Here is a 15,922-nt window from a genome sequence, read left to right on the forward strand (position 1 = left end):
CACATCATCACTAGAAAACCATCAAGAACTGCACAACCTTGCTTACTTTTTCTATTGCATTCAACTAACCCATCGTACCCACTTTAAATTAAAAAAAAGAAAAAAAGTTTTAAATTGAAAATAATTAGCAACGGCACATTCACAAGGACAGTTACTATCCCCGTTTCAACCGCAATATTCAATAATCCTCAAGAACTACCCCTGAGACACTCGGTGAACCCTATCTTGACTGTCTTGAAGTGAAATAGCCAAAACAAATAAAATAAAAAATAATTACCCAAGACACCATTCGAAGACTCTAGTTACTATTATTTACTTGTTAGGCTAGTATTTTTTTGCTTCTGTAGCATGAGTACATATACCGACAGACAATTTGACTTCACTGTGTATAAGCCTCTGAAATTCTTAGAATAATTTCACCTATCACGGATGAAGGAAAATATATTCTTTGTGATGGAAAATAAATAATTTGACAAAAAACGTAAAAAAATTTTCATAAAGTATTTTTTTTATCTTCACGAAAAAAACTGGGTGTACAGAGTGTTGCGAGTTATTGTGCAAGCATAGTAAAATTCAACTGATTATTTTCAACCGCACGAACAGAATTTAGATATAACCATTCGCACTGGCGGTAAAAGAGTTTCTACACTATGGTTTGGCATGGCGTCTGCTCTAGATTCGGGGTACTTGTTACCCTCAACTTACCTGTAGTATATCATTCATCTCCTGTATTCATATTCATATCCTGTAGTATATCATTCAGTATCACACAACACAGTAAATTGTGTGCCAGCAAAGAATACTTTTTGGGCTTATCGTTGTCATGGTCAATTACTACATCTCCAGGAAGGAGTTTAATTGGTAGCAACTTCTTCTTATCGGGGTTAACATATAGCTCATATTTTTTTCTGTCAAATGTCAGATACCAATATATTAAAGTAGGAGTTTTCTGGCCTTTGCCTTGAAAATGAAAGTAAAGATTTGTGAATTAAAAAAGATTGAAAAATTAATCTTAAAATTAAAGAAGAAACAATTTAAAATTAAAGCACCAGAATTTCAACAAATTTAATTCACTATTCTTTAAGAATACGCATTTAAAAGGAAAGATTTTTAACAGTCACTTATTTTAAATTTAAAGTTTTTTAAACCATAAAATAATTTTTAGAACATGTGATTTGCAACAATTGAACGATATTTGAAAAAAATATGACAATCTGAAATTGTTTAAATTTATTCGACATCAAATGCTGAATCATTTAAAACGGTAACATAATAAAAATCAATAAAATAACGAACAGTTGCTGAATTCGTCATGAATAGTCCAGGTTCGTATTGCATTTTCTTGTTAATTTGTTAAAAACAATTAAAAAACAGTAAAAAATTATAAACTGTCAACATTTTTCTAAAAACACCATGCCAATTATAAATTTCAGCTAAGGTGATTTTTATTCTTTATAACACTATTCATTAATTTTTGAGTAAAATTTGTTTTTTAAAATTAAAATGAGATTCGTGCGCAGAATATGCGGGAAAACTCTGATGGACAAAGTAAATAACGAGATAATTCTAAAAGAACGTAGTGCAGAAGAGACGGTAGTAGACACATGGGAAAGAAATCGGTTAAGATGGTTCGGACATGTTGAGACAATGCCAAATGAACCACTAACGAAACAAGTGCATCAAGGTAAAGTAAATGGCAGCGTGCCCAGAGGTAGACCGCGGAAAGAATGGTTAGAATATGTGAATGAGACCGTAGTTGGAAGAGACATAAGAAGTCACAGGAACACGAGAGCCTGCATCGAAAAATGCATGGATATAAAAGAAGCTAGAGAAGTATGCCAGGACAGGAAAGTATGGCGTCAGATCCTGCGTAGATTATTCATAAATAAGATGCGATAATTTGAAAAGATGAAATAAATTAAATCAAAATTCATTTTGCTTTTAAAGATAAAATTAATGAGCTGGAAATTGGAGGTTTGACTGGCTCACCCACGTCTCTGGAAAATAGAAGAGGGGCTAGTTCTTAGAAATCGGAAACATTTAAATTAACTTAATCTCAAGTTATAAATAAAAAAATAATCCGAAAAATTACAATTATTTATTTTATTTTCACATGACAGTTTCCAAATATAATTTCGCTATTCTAAAACAATTAGAGAGGAGAAAACAATTGATTTAAGTTCACGATAGAATTTATGACTAAATGGCGGAATTACCTAATTTTCTAAAAATAAAATATGATCTTTCGTCTAGTTTTCCATGACTAGACAATTAAGTATAGCGAATTTTATAAACCAAAATTATACTCCATTTTTGGAGGTTATGTTACGAAATTCTAAGCTAAATTCATTGCGGGCATATAGCAGTTTACCAGAGCCAGATGAATATGTGTGGGGGCCCGGGGCAAGAAGAAAGCGGAGGGCCTTCAAATTAATAAACATCTACTATTGACTTTATTTTCACGTTTGAACAATAAATCAAAACTATTAAAATACATATTTTTTGTCATTAGGTGAATGACATTTTACGTGATTTCTTAGAGACAAAATCATCAATGATTTAATTTAAGATTGCCCCGCCGTAAAGCCCGCCCTGAAGTTTACAATAAAAACACTAATTTTTAAAACAGAAGAAAATAAATGACGAAAAGGCAATAAATAATTTACATATGATCATTTAGCAGAAAATTTATGGGGACATGTTAACTAATAACAGGGAAACGTCAGGACGAAACAGATATTGGGACAATGCAAAATCACCAGAAAATAACATAAAATTTATTGAATCATAATAAATATACATCACAAAATTAAAAATAACTCACACAAAAATTAATCTAGTCAAGAATATTCTAAAAATAATGTGCTAATAAAATTCAAACAAATCATAAAGTAACTAAGAAAAAAAACAAGATTTCCTTCTGGAAATTGATAGAAATTTTTACCTCATTCACGGGATACCCAGGTCTTCAAAGTGATTATACTTTACAACAAAATTGAATTATCGGACAAAAATTAATTTTTTTAATCAATTAAACAATCTAATACATGCTGCTCAAGAAGCTGCTCAACGAAATATGCACTTAATATATTTTAGAAGGGTCACTAACTCCTGAAACAGCGCGCCTTTGTGGAGTCCCTGGAAACTAAACTTGAAGTGGACCTACCGATTCCTGCTACGAAAAGTTTCAAAACCCTATTTCTCTTGTCAAGTGAGCCAAGTTTCGTGCATGCGCAGGATAATTCTTCTCACTGCCGCACCTCTCGTGGAGTCCACGGAAAGCTTACTGTTCCCCCACCCGTCAACCTGATTAGTGTGACAGAAAATAGGGTAGAGTGTCAAACTCATGGGAAGATGACAATTTTTCCGGCTTCATTTTCTTCTTTAAAAATCGACTTAATCCTGATTAGTTAAAATGGGGCGATTGACTTCACTAGGGAATGCTGAGACAGAAGAAATAGGCTCTCATGGATGTGACTAGAAGGAAAATACTGTGTTCACGAAAATAGTATCTTCTGAATTGGGTGATAATTTTTCCACTATTTCGGTTCAAATAATTTTGAGTCAATATCCGAAACATCCTCTCTGAAGTATATAAGTAACTAAGCTGAGTACTGAAATAACTACTAAGGCTCGATCCAAAATAGAAATAATATCAATAGGAACGTTCTCAGTAATAGCCGGGCCTGAACTAAAGAAGACCCACTCACATTGCCAGGGATCGACAATAAATCTTCCTAATAAAAGAGATTATGAATTTCGTTCTGAGGCGAATACGTGAATTAGGAAATCAAATGCCAAACGAAAACTTGAATCCTAATAGCATTTCAAGATGTTCAATCAGTATTGAGGTACGACCAGAAGGACAGAAAAAGGTTGGTACACAGCAGTAAGATTGGCGGACAAATCTTAAATTGGTTAAGTCACTCCAATTGTCCAAAGGCATATCATTTCGTTCTTGAAGTTTCTCATTCAGTCAAATAATCTTTCAAATAATTGACTGCGCCACAGTTTGCATTTCTCCACTCTTAGAGACATTGCGTATTTCAAATTAAAATAATATTCATTAGTTTCGATTCCCATAACTTATTATTTCTGGTAAACATAATTTACGTATACTAAGTGCACGGTGGGGGGTTAAAAGATTTTTTTATTTATCGTCAAAGGGGAGAGTGGATTCTTGGAAAGCCCTTATAATCCTTTAGGTAATTTAAATACTAAACTTTTCCCTGCTGGAGGTTTCGCGACCCCAATTTCATCTAAGGGTATTATTCTTGGTCGAACAATGGATCGACGACTGCTGGAGGCTTCCACATTTTCAACTTCATTTAAAGATTTTATTCTTGGTCGACCAATTATCTTTTTTTCTTTTCCTGCGGGTCCGGGTAAAAGAAAACTCTCTCCTGTAGGATAAAAATAATCCTCGACCAATCCAGCTCCCGAAGGTTTTCCGTTTTCGCCGACTTCGTACCACCAAAATTTTATATTGGCAACATTTGCTAGATATCTTTTCTTATATTCATAACCAAAAAGATTTCCTTTTTGAGGTATAATTCCATGCACTTTCTTTTGCTCAGTATTTACAATTACATCAAATTTATGCTTAAGGTGAACGATTAACCATCTGTCTGGTGTAACATTGATCGCCCGTGTACCTTAAAAATAAAAGAAAGATTCGTGAATAAAAAAATTTGAAAATTAAGTTCAGAATTATAGACTAAACAATTTCAAATTAAGGCCATGTAATAAGTCTGTCGCGTGACCTGATTTCTACATTACCGACACTTTTTTTATTTGCTAACTTATTTTCACACGAAGTTCCATGTCGAGTTAAAAATTTGTTATAATAAATATAAGAAGTGTCGGTAAGGTAGGAATCTGGTGACGTTAGCCACTCATCACATGACCTGAACACAATTTAAGTTTACTATATTTCGAACGAGGAGTAAGTTGGAATTGGGGAATATGAAATGTTAATTAAAAAGGAACAACAGATACTGCACCGTACAAATACAGGTGATACAATACTTTTATAAAATTATTTTTTTTTATCAAAAATAATATTTAAAAAATAAAATTATTTATGCTGTTAAATTCCCCAAAAAATCCAAAATAAAACATTTCTCAAATACGAAATATTAAATACTGTGAAATTCCGGAAACTAGACAATCCTCAAATTATAATGTCCTGAATATAAGCGAGTAGAAAAAATGTTTTTTAATGTCAGCAAACATTTTTCAAATTATTCACATTTTAAATTGAAACAAATGTTTAAAAAATACTTTGTACAAAAAAGGTGAGGAAATAGATTTTTTATTACATGTGTGATAAATAAATTGATCAAACAAGCCATTGTTTTAGTTTCTTAGATTTCCGATCTTGATAACTAGGAATTTCACAGAGTAAGACAAATTAAGAGTTTCGAAATATTGTAAAAGATTTACAAAATTATCGAACAATTATTTAGAAGACTTTTAGGCAGATTGTCAATACAAAATATTATTTTATAATATAATTAAATGCAGATTTTCTCAAAACACCCACCCTTAGATATTATTCCAAATTTTTGTTTAATTTGAAAAATGTCTCTAGTTTTTATATATCTTCCATCAAAAAATAAATCATGTAGCGCTTTTCAGAAACAACAGATATTTTTTTTTAATTTGAAGAAACAAAATAAAAAACGTTGTCTGGAAAAACTCACTTCATTAATTTTTTTGTGTAATCTTTAAAAAAAATCAGCTAATAGAAGAAAGGAATATTATCAGCACCATTGGGGCTAAATTATTGTGTATTTTTCATTGTTTTTCGTAAAAAAGTAGAAAATTCAATTTTAAGAATAAAAATTAGAGGTTAGGTTCTTTGAGAAACTTGACTTTTTATTGTTCTACAAAAATGGCCGCTATTTTTTTTACTTTGGAACTTTCTAAAAATTTTGGACGTTTTATAAAAAAAACGATAAACGTTGGTAGGATCAAAAAGAAATTAACAAATATTCCACTTAGATTAATTGCCAGGGATATTTAAACTAACAAAAATTTTCTTAAATTCAAAAATACTTATGGCTGATTTGAAATAGATTCAGTGTCAATATCTTTAAAACTGACTTGAATTTTTTCTAAAATTGAGAAAATCTTATGAAATAAAAAAAAAAGTTCTTTAACATTTCTTAGATTCCCTTTCGAAGTATAGGAGAATTTTATTTGTTTTTGAAGGATTGCAAATAAGAATTATAAATTTTTAAAAACAGATACTGACAGCTTATCTCATTGCAAGTTTATAGAAATGCAATTAAAATTCTATAATTTCAAATATGTTTGATGAAAAATTCTGGAATTTCGATGAGGCTGGAACTTAAAACTCGTTTTTAATTACAAATATTCAAATTTGCAGAATATTTTTATATAAAGCGTCAAGCTTACAGAATTTCCTAAAGTAAAACTTAAACTTTGCAAAATTATTAATTGTTTAGTAAAAATTATAAATTATGTCATTTAAAATTTCACAAAAAACATTATTAAGTATTGTTAATATTATTGTTATTGCTTAAATTAAATTTTTCTGAAAAATTATCTTCTCACTTCGTTACACTGGGAATCGAAATACAAAACTTTCGATTGCCGGTAGGGTGCTTTCCAACAAAGCTTTTAGAGAGATTAAAAGAAGAATCTTCTTTCAGAAACTCACCCAGTGGAGCGAAGTAAGAAGATACTTTTGCTGAAAAATTAAATGCAAAAATTGAAGAAAATTTATGTTCCATCTAGTCAGAAATGACGTTAAGTATTTTCTGACATTTAAAGAGTTAACTTGATCAATATTTTTTATTTGTACTTTAACGGATTGTTGAATTACGTCTGCACTGATCAATAGTAACTAGCTCTGATAATAATACAGATTCCTTTAAATTACTCGTATTATGAATGTAAAACCTGGCTTAAGATAGCGTGTATTTAAAAAAAATTCTTTTTTTTGATCTTTCTAATAGCTTAATGGGAAAGAACACGACCGGCAATCGAAAACTCTGTATTTCGATTCCCAGTGAAGCGAAGTGAGAAGATATTTTTCAAAAGAATGTAATTAAAATATTCAAAGCATTGATTTTTTATCTACTCAGAAATGTTATTGAGTATTTTCTGCTATTTGAAGAGTGAACTTGATCGATAGTTTTTATTTATATTTTCACCGATTGTGGTATGACGTCTACACTGATCGATAGTAACTGGCTCTTATGATAACACCTATTACTTTAAATTATTGTTATATATATTACTGAATTTACCTTTTGGCAATACCGCTGCCCTGACTCCGATAAGCCTCCCTTGATCACCTACATAAGCCACTATGTCATGGTCAATATGACGCTCATCCTTTAACCTAACCCAACGGGTTAAAAAATTGTAACGTGCATAGTATGATGGTTGGGGAAGATAACAGCCATCAAAATAAGCATGAAATACTTTTTTTGTAATCGGATCAAGCCACAGTTCAATTGGCCTAAGTCCATAAAAAACAGTTACATTTTTAGGGATTGGGAGTCTTTCTACAGCTCGCAAATGCTTTCTGGCTGTTCTATATGCAGCATCATTCACATACAATGCCGATCCTTCTAAGCATGGAAGTTCTGCTAAATCCATTGCATTTTCTCGTACGTTCATAATTGATTCTGGATACATTGTATTTAATCCAATGTGTGCATCTGATCTTTGATCAATTCCATGTACTCCAACGTTTGCACCTGATCCTGGGTGCATTGCATTCAAATCTGTGAAAAAGAAACATAAAATTATTCTACACAGGAAAAGCAGAAGACAAACTTTACATCGATTTATGAAGATACATTATCTGCAACAAAAATTAACTTCACAGGATAAACTTTACACAAATATCGGTTAAACTTTCTTTTGTTTTTTTATTACACACACATGTTTTTTGAAAGACTTGAAGTTTGCTAAGCAAAACTTTATCGCTCTGAAAAATTAACTGCAACAAAGTTTATTCTTAGTTTTTTCGGTGAACTCACTCTCTAAATCTGAAACCTTAAAACCACTTATTAAAATAGTGGTTTCACGGTTTCACTAATTCAATTCGGAGATTTCACTAATCCAAATAATGGATTTCACTACTTCGATTAGGGGATTTCACTAATTAAAGCAGCTTGTTTGCAACAGTCTCAGGTTTTGATGAAAATAATAATAGCAATTTTATCTTAATCAATACTATTTATTAACTACAACTTGAAAATTATCTTAACCGAGTTTCCATTTTGACATTTCATATCGTATGAACCAAGAGGAAAATGAAAATCATTTTGCGCAGCTACAACGTAAAATTATTTTGACATTTCGATTTTTTAACGAGGTGGCTCCTTATCAATGATATATTTATGATCTCTAAAATTTCCATAATTTTAATTTAAAATTATAGTTTTTAATCTAATTATACGAGAGTTCAATCTCTAAGGCTTTGAAACTGAAGTTTAGTCTTCATTTACTTCTTAAATTAATTTTTGGAAATTTTGAATTTAAAATTTTACAGTATTGTATATTCAAATTCAAAATTTTAGGAATATTTCGCTGTTAAATATTTCATACTTCTATATTAAAAGCCTTTATAGTCAGTTTTCAATTTAACAATTTAAGATATAAATATACAGCAAATTCGAATTAAAAAGCTTAAAATTGTACCATTTCAAAAAAGGAAATCACATTCTTGCTTTCTTTTTTTTGTATTCTTGATTCTGATTTCAATTTTAAATGGTTTGCATATCAAAAAGTTTTAATATCACAATTTGTGGTGACTACATTTTTTTGCATTTTTAAATGAAGTTCGAATTTTTTAAATTTTTAACGTTCCGAAGTAGAAATTATTTCATTTTCAATGGTTCATCTTCAAAATTACTTTTCATTTTTTAAGTTTTTTTTTAAAATAATTCAATTAATTTTTTTTATTTCAGAAAATTGTTGTTTTATTAGCTTCAATATTGAATTATAATTTTATTATGTAATAACAATTTTAATTTCTAGAATTTGAGCAACTTTTTTTCTTGAAATATCAACTACATTTTTTGTGGAAAATTAATCTTTTTGCACGATCATTAATTTTTTTAACTGGAAATTTAACTGGTTCAGTTTTGGTGGCAAATTTATTTTCTGTAGTTCAAACTTCAACTATTTAGTTGCAAATTGATGTATTTTGTTAAAAATAGCTTTTTTTCAGTCAAAAACTTAACTTTTTTGACCTAAAGTAAAAGTATTTTACAGTTAACATATTAACTATTTCATTTTTCGTTGAGATTTCATTTTTTTAGGTTATAAATTCAACTAAGTTGATAAAAATTAGTTTCGTTTTTGGTTTGAAATCAATTTTGTAACTGAAAGTTTAACAATTTGCTTGAAAATTCTACTTTTTAGTTGCAAACTTATGTAATTTTTTAACATTTGTCTTTTTTGGTGGAAAAATAATCTTTTTGGCTGAAGAATCAGCTATGTGGTAACAAATTGTGCCAAACATAAAATTTGTAACTGGATTTTCGAAAATTATTGAATTTGTTTACAGTATATAATTTTATTTCTTTTTTTTTACCTAAAATTTTTCAAACTCAAATTTAACAAAAATTCAGAAAAAAAATGTCCTGAGATCTCCCAAATAACTAAATTTTCGTAACAATCTAGAGAAAATTGTTTTATTCTCTCAAAACTTTTCCAATTTCATGAAAAGCTTCCTCTTATGAAGTTGTAAAAATCTACATTTTTCTTAAAATTTATGTGTAATTAAAATTATCAATTTTTCTGGAATCTTTTAAAGACTTCTAAATCTTTTAAAAATCGTTTAAAATTTTTCGAATTTGTTTCAATATTTATTATAGACAAAAAAATTTGCCTTCAAATGATTGAGATTCTTTTTTAAACATTCTTGGAAATACTTTGATATCTTTCAGAATATTCTCCTAAAAATAATTTTTTTCAAACAAAAAATCATTCAACATTTTCCACCAAATAATTGAATTTGTATACCGAAATAAAAAATATTTAACAACAAAAAGTATATTTGTTTACGAAGGTAATTTTTTAACTGAATAATTTTACTTTTAACCAATTTGTTGAATTAAAAACAAATTTTAACAAAAAATTAAATAATTGTCTTTTGAACAAAAAATCGAATGTTTTATCAATTAAATTAAATAAAAAACAAATTAACTTAAGAAAATAATTAAATTCCCAGAAAAATAGATCAATCTTCAAAAAAGGAAATTAATTTTCTACCCAAAAAGACGAATTTTGAACAAAATACAGAAATTTTACAGAAGAAAAGTTGAACTTTCCATCAGGTAGTTAATTTTTCAAACATATAGTTGAGATTTTAATTATAAAAGATCAGTTTTAACCAAAAAACAAAATACTTGCATTTTAAGGTAGAAAAATGCATTATTAAAAACTACAAATTAATTTTCATCCAGTTAAATCCAACCAAACGAGACGAATTTTTGATACAAAGTTTATTCTACAACCAAGCAGACAAATTTTCGAAACAGAACATAATTTTCTAACCAAAAAGACGAACTCAAAACAAAACACAAGAATTTTACAAAAAAAATTTAATAGGTACATTTCCAGTTTAAAGACGGAATTTTCTACAAAAAATAGTTATATTTAAGTACATAGTTTCAGGGTGCAAAATTCTAAAGAGTTATTTATTTTTAATATATTTAAAATAGAAAAATAATTACAAACAATTAGCAAATAAAAGTAAAAATTTAAGAAAGTAGATTTATTTTTACTAATTTATTAATTTATTAATATTTGCAAACTAATGCGCGCATTCAGAATTAGGCGTATTAGTTCTATATGTTTTATTAATGATCCTCCGTATTATTCGAGCATACAGCTCGGTTAATGCGGAGTGCTTGGATAAGTCCCTTTGCCACGGATAACGCGGAGCCTCGGATAATGGAAGGCCGGAAAATCGAGGTTTTACTGTAGTACATTTCACGAAATAAGTCCAATGATTCCGATTGTAAAGCGGATAATAAATTCTAAAATTAAAAATGTTGACAAAATTTAAATTCAGAAAACACCAGATTATGTTCCCACTCTTGTGATAATATTAGACAAACTAAAAAATCCACTGCCAGTAATTTTCAAAAAAATGGGTTCGTTCATCACCTACGAAAACCAGAAAATACATTTTTTATTTAAACTACATACAAAATTCAAATTAAAAAAAGGTCGAGATCATCTGATGATTATTTAATTAAAACCGCAAATAACTTTTGTAAATTAAAATGGTCAAAAAATTCTTTTTTAGAAAACTAAATATAATGTCTCGTACCCCATAATAATATTAAACAATCCATAAAAAACCAATCCTTATACTTTAAAGAAACTGGTATAATAATTCTCATGTAAAGAGCTAATAAATTTTACGATTAAAAATTGACACAAAATTGACATTCCAAAAACTCCAGGTTAGGTGCCGACTCCTATCATAATTTTATATAACCAATTGAATCCATCCCTAGTAATTTTCACTGTGCGGGTCAGATGATTCTCCATTTAAACCAGGTAATAATTTTTTTTATTAAAAATTGTCACAAAATTCAGATTCAGAAATATCTAGACTGTGTTCCCGAGCACATAATAATATTAGGGATCCCCTAAAATCCACCCCTTGTACTTTTCAAGAAACAAAAGTCGTTGATTCTCCATGTAAAGCAGCTAATAAATTTAAAAATTAAAATTAATCACCAAATTCATATTCAGAAAACCTTAATTATGTGTTCAACCCCATGATAGTATTAGACAACCCCAAAAATCTACCCCTAGTACTTTTTAAGAAATAAGTTAGATGACTCTCGTTGTAAAAAGCTAAACGATTTGCAAATTAAAAATTGTCACAAAATCGAAATTCAGAAAACTCCAGATTATAGGTCCACCCTTATAATAATTTTAGACTATCACCAAAAACCACCCCTCGTACTTTTAACAAAAGGGGCCCGATAATGTTCCATGTAAACCACCTCATACATTTTTTAATTAAAAATTATTTCAATAGCAACATTCAGAAAGATCCAAATCATGATCCCAACCCTATAATAATATTGAAAAACATCGAAAATCCACCCCTAGTACATTTCACTAAACAGATTCGATATATTTCCATGTAAAATAACTAATGAATTTAATAATTGAAAGTAGTCACAAATCCGCATAAAAACTCCAGATTATGTGTCTAAACCCATCATAATATTAGCCGACCCTCAAAATCAACCCCTAATATTTTTCACAAAACTAGTACGAAGATTGTCTATGTAAGATAGCTAATAAATTTTTAAATCAAAAATAGTCATTAAACTCACATTCAGAAAACTCCTGATTATGTGCCCATACCCATCATATAATTAGACATGTCCCAAAATTCACCCCTAGTCCTTTTCACGAAATAGGTCCAAAGATTCTCATCGCAGAGGAAAAAATAAATTTTAAAATGAAAAATATTGATAAAATTCACATTCAGAATACTTTAGATTATGTTCAGTACTTTAAGCCAGAATTTTTTAAATCTTTTTCCTTAAAATAGTGAAGGTGGGTTTCGCGGGCTGGATAAGATTATTATGTGGTTAGAAGTATGTCTGAAGCTTTCTGAAGGTTATTTTTGTAAACATTTTGAATTAAAATTTGTTTATTTTCAATTTAGAAGCTTTGGAATTGTTTCATTATAATTAAAAGAGTGGTCCTGTCTGATATAAGGACTAGAGAGATATTTGGTTTTAATTAGGATAGAGGGCGTTTTCAGGATTCCCGTGAAATAAGGGTGCTCCTAGTATTTTAATATAATATGAGTCCCTTAGGATTTTTTGTTTCCGGGGGATAGAAAATGTCCTCTGAAAAAAAATTATCTCGAGATATAAATATAAAAAATCTCGTGAAAAAGAGGTTTTGTGCCCGTGGCTACTAAACACTAAAAATAAAACAACTTTGGAAACAAATATTTAGTCTTGAAACTATGAAACTTCTACGATTTGAAAAGCAAAAAAATTTCCAAAAAATTTAATTTAAAACTATCTTCATACAGTGACACATTTAGAGAGTTCAAACAATGATTCGAGCATTACAGATTTTTCTTTATTCAACGTTTCCTTCACCGAAGCTCAATTTGCAATGCCTCGAGAATTTGTAAGATTACTCTATTTTAAATGAGTACAATTTAGAGTTTTAAATCAGTTCAAGTCAACACTACTATAATTGACTAGGGTGTTCCAAAAATGCATAGAAATTTTTTTTCGTTTTTGAGGACAATCCCCCCCCCCCCCCCGTTTTTATTTCCGCATGAAGAAATACGGTAACTTTTTCTTTCGAAATTCTATTTGATTAACATGGAGAAATTTTTAATTTTGAAAAATTGAACTCATGTTCAAGTAAAATGAAATGTTGAATTTTAACTAGCAAATCAAAGCATTTTTACAAATTTTTCAGAAATATTATTTAAAATAATTTTTTTCAGAAGAAAGAATCTTCAAAATCTCACTTAATGAAAGTTAGAAAATCTAGAGTTTCCGAAAAATTGAAATTATGTTCCTGGGTTTTATCGAAACGTGACAACTATTTTGAAGATTTTAGAGAAGTTTCTACGAAATAAAATCATACAAATAATTGCTAAGGGACAATGTTAATATTTAACATGACTTTTTCAACAATTGCGTTTGTAAAAACAAATGTAAATTGTTTGGTCAATCATTTATTCTCCAAAAATGTAGAAAATAGTCGTATTTTCTCTATGAAATTCAATATTTTGTCATTGTTTTCAGTAGTTCATTTTTCAAAACGCATTATTTGATTATTAAAACAATTAATTATCCGCTATTTTTAGAATTTCTAAAAATTCAGATAGAGATGTTCACTTTTTTCAAATGGGTATCCCATGCTAGTTTTTGTTAAATAACTACATAATTTTGATACATTTCTTCTAAGTTTTAACAAATTTCTTTTTGTTTACAAAAATTTTTTGATCCAGGAGTTATTTTGCGATAATCAAAAAAATTAAATAGAATAGAAAACACAGAACTAATTACGATTTTTGAAAAATTCAAACAAAAGTAATGATTTAAACAACTTATATTTGTTTTAACAATTGAAAAGTAGTAACTGTATTCGTTCTATGTAGTATACATTCAGAAACATAATATGGTGTGTTTTATTTTATTTCATTTTTTCAGCCAGCGAAAAAAACTGCATGAGCAAATAAATATTGTTCAGAGAAAAAAAAATTATTAAAAATTTAAAAAAAGCATCGGAATTATATAATTATTGAACAAAATATAGCATAGGATACTATTTTGAAAAGAAAGTTGATACCTTTGGCTCACTTTTTAGAAATTTTAAAAATAGACAGTGAATAATTAGTAAAATAATTACATAATGTTTTTATGAAAGTTTACTGCTCTAAATAATGACAAATAATTACATTTAAATGACGAAATACGATTATTTTTTCACATTTTATGGGAATAAATAATTGTTTAAACAAGTGATCGGGTTAAAAATGTAAGTTTTTAGTATCTTTTTATTTCGTAGACACTCCTCTTAAATCACTAAAAAACTTGCTTTATGTCGATGAAACCCTGGAACATGTGTTTAATTTTTCGGCAATTTAAAATTTCCTCATGTTAATTAAATGGGACTTTGAAGTGCCCGATGGCACATGTTAATATTCGAATTTCGAAAAAAATTACAATATTCTAAACGTGTGTAATTTAAATTTAAAAAGTTTAATTTCACATATAAAAACTTTACTATAATAATTAAAGACAAAAAAATTTGCCTTTAAATAATTCAGATTCTTTTGTAAACATTTTATAAAACTCTTTGATATCTTTCCGAATATTCTCATAAAAATAGTTTTTTCAAATAAAAAATCATTCAACATTTATCTGGAAATCGAAAAAGTTGAATTTCACATATAAACACTTCACTATAATAATTAATAAAAGAAGTTTTTTAGTCAGGAATGTAATAATAAACTATTTTATCTTTTTGTTGTCAAACCGCTTAATGCGTGAATTTTTTGAAAATTTTTATAAATATTTTTAATTAAATCAAAAACTGTGAATTATAACCCTGACAAACTACAGACACACGCGTTATGCAAAAGATAATTAGGTTATAGAAAAGGTTCTCTTTAAAAAAATTTAACGTTTTAGATGAAATTAAACAGCAAGAAAAAAAAAATGTTTGTTTTTTAACATGACAATAATTAAAAAAAATACTTTTTGTTTAAATTACTAAATCTGGATATTAAGTCACATGCTTCATCCCGTCTGTTAAAACATCAGTTCTAAGACAACTCTACTATAATTAACTTATCTAGAACCTATTCCATTTCTGTCCAATTGAAAAATTTCATTACGATAATTTTTAAATCCTGTTAAAATAGACTGAGTATGAAAAACAGTAAAGTTTGGAAAATCGAAAATCACAGTGCTTTTGATTCTAGCATATGTTAATCAAAAAGGGATGACTCATTGTGGGTATTCAACTTTAAACTATTAATTTTAAATTTTAATTTTGGATATATAAGTTTTAAATTCACATTAGGATTTATTCTCTATTGAGTGAACTTACCATCAAAGTTCTGAAAAACCGCGTAGGTCAGCAGCAGAATGCGGATACGTATTTTCATTTTGAAGGTTGATCTCGTACACGATGCTTGAGAAAGATTGAATATATTTACTGGTATATATACTAATCAGTATCCGGTATTATTACCCGGAAAAATTATTGAATTAAGAAAATTTTGAATGTAAAGAGACCACGAGAAAAAAGCATGACTATTTGTTTTAGGCTAGAACAAACATTGAACATTGAAAGCAATATTTTATAGACCTTACACGCTCTTCTGCTGCTGACGAAACTGCTGGTTTCATAT

The 15,922-nt window shown here is 28.6% G+C and overlaps 1 protein-coding gene across 1 annotated transcript; it reads right to left on the reverse strand.

Moving 5' to 3' along the window:
• Positions 1 to 2,883: 2,883 nt before the first annotated feature.
• On the reverse strand, positions 2,884 to 15,692 carry LOC117169542. Its single transcript, XM_033355963.1, has 3 exons — positions 15,619 to 15,692; positions 7,281 to 7,763; positions 2,884 to 4,655 (listed from the first exon to the last, which is right to left on the reverse strand). Exons 1-3 carry the CDS (start codon positions 15,674 to 15,676, stop codon positions 4,192 to 4,194), a joined length of 1,005 nt encoding a protein of 334 aa, XP_033211854.1. The 5' UTR covers positions 15,677 to 15,692; the 3' UTR covers positions 2,884 to 4,191.
• Positions 15,693 to 15,922: the final 230 nt, after the last annotated feature.

Source organism: Belonocnema kinseyi, chromosome 3 (genome assembly GCF_010883055.1).
Source record: "Belonocnema kinseyi isolate 2016_QV_RU_SX_M_011 chromosome 3, B_treatae_v1, whole genome shotgun sequence".
In the NCBI taxonomy this organism is placed as follows: domain Eukaryota; kingdom Metazoa; phylum Arthropoda; class Insecta; order Hymenoptera; family Cynipidae; genus Belonocnema; species Belonocnema kinseyi.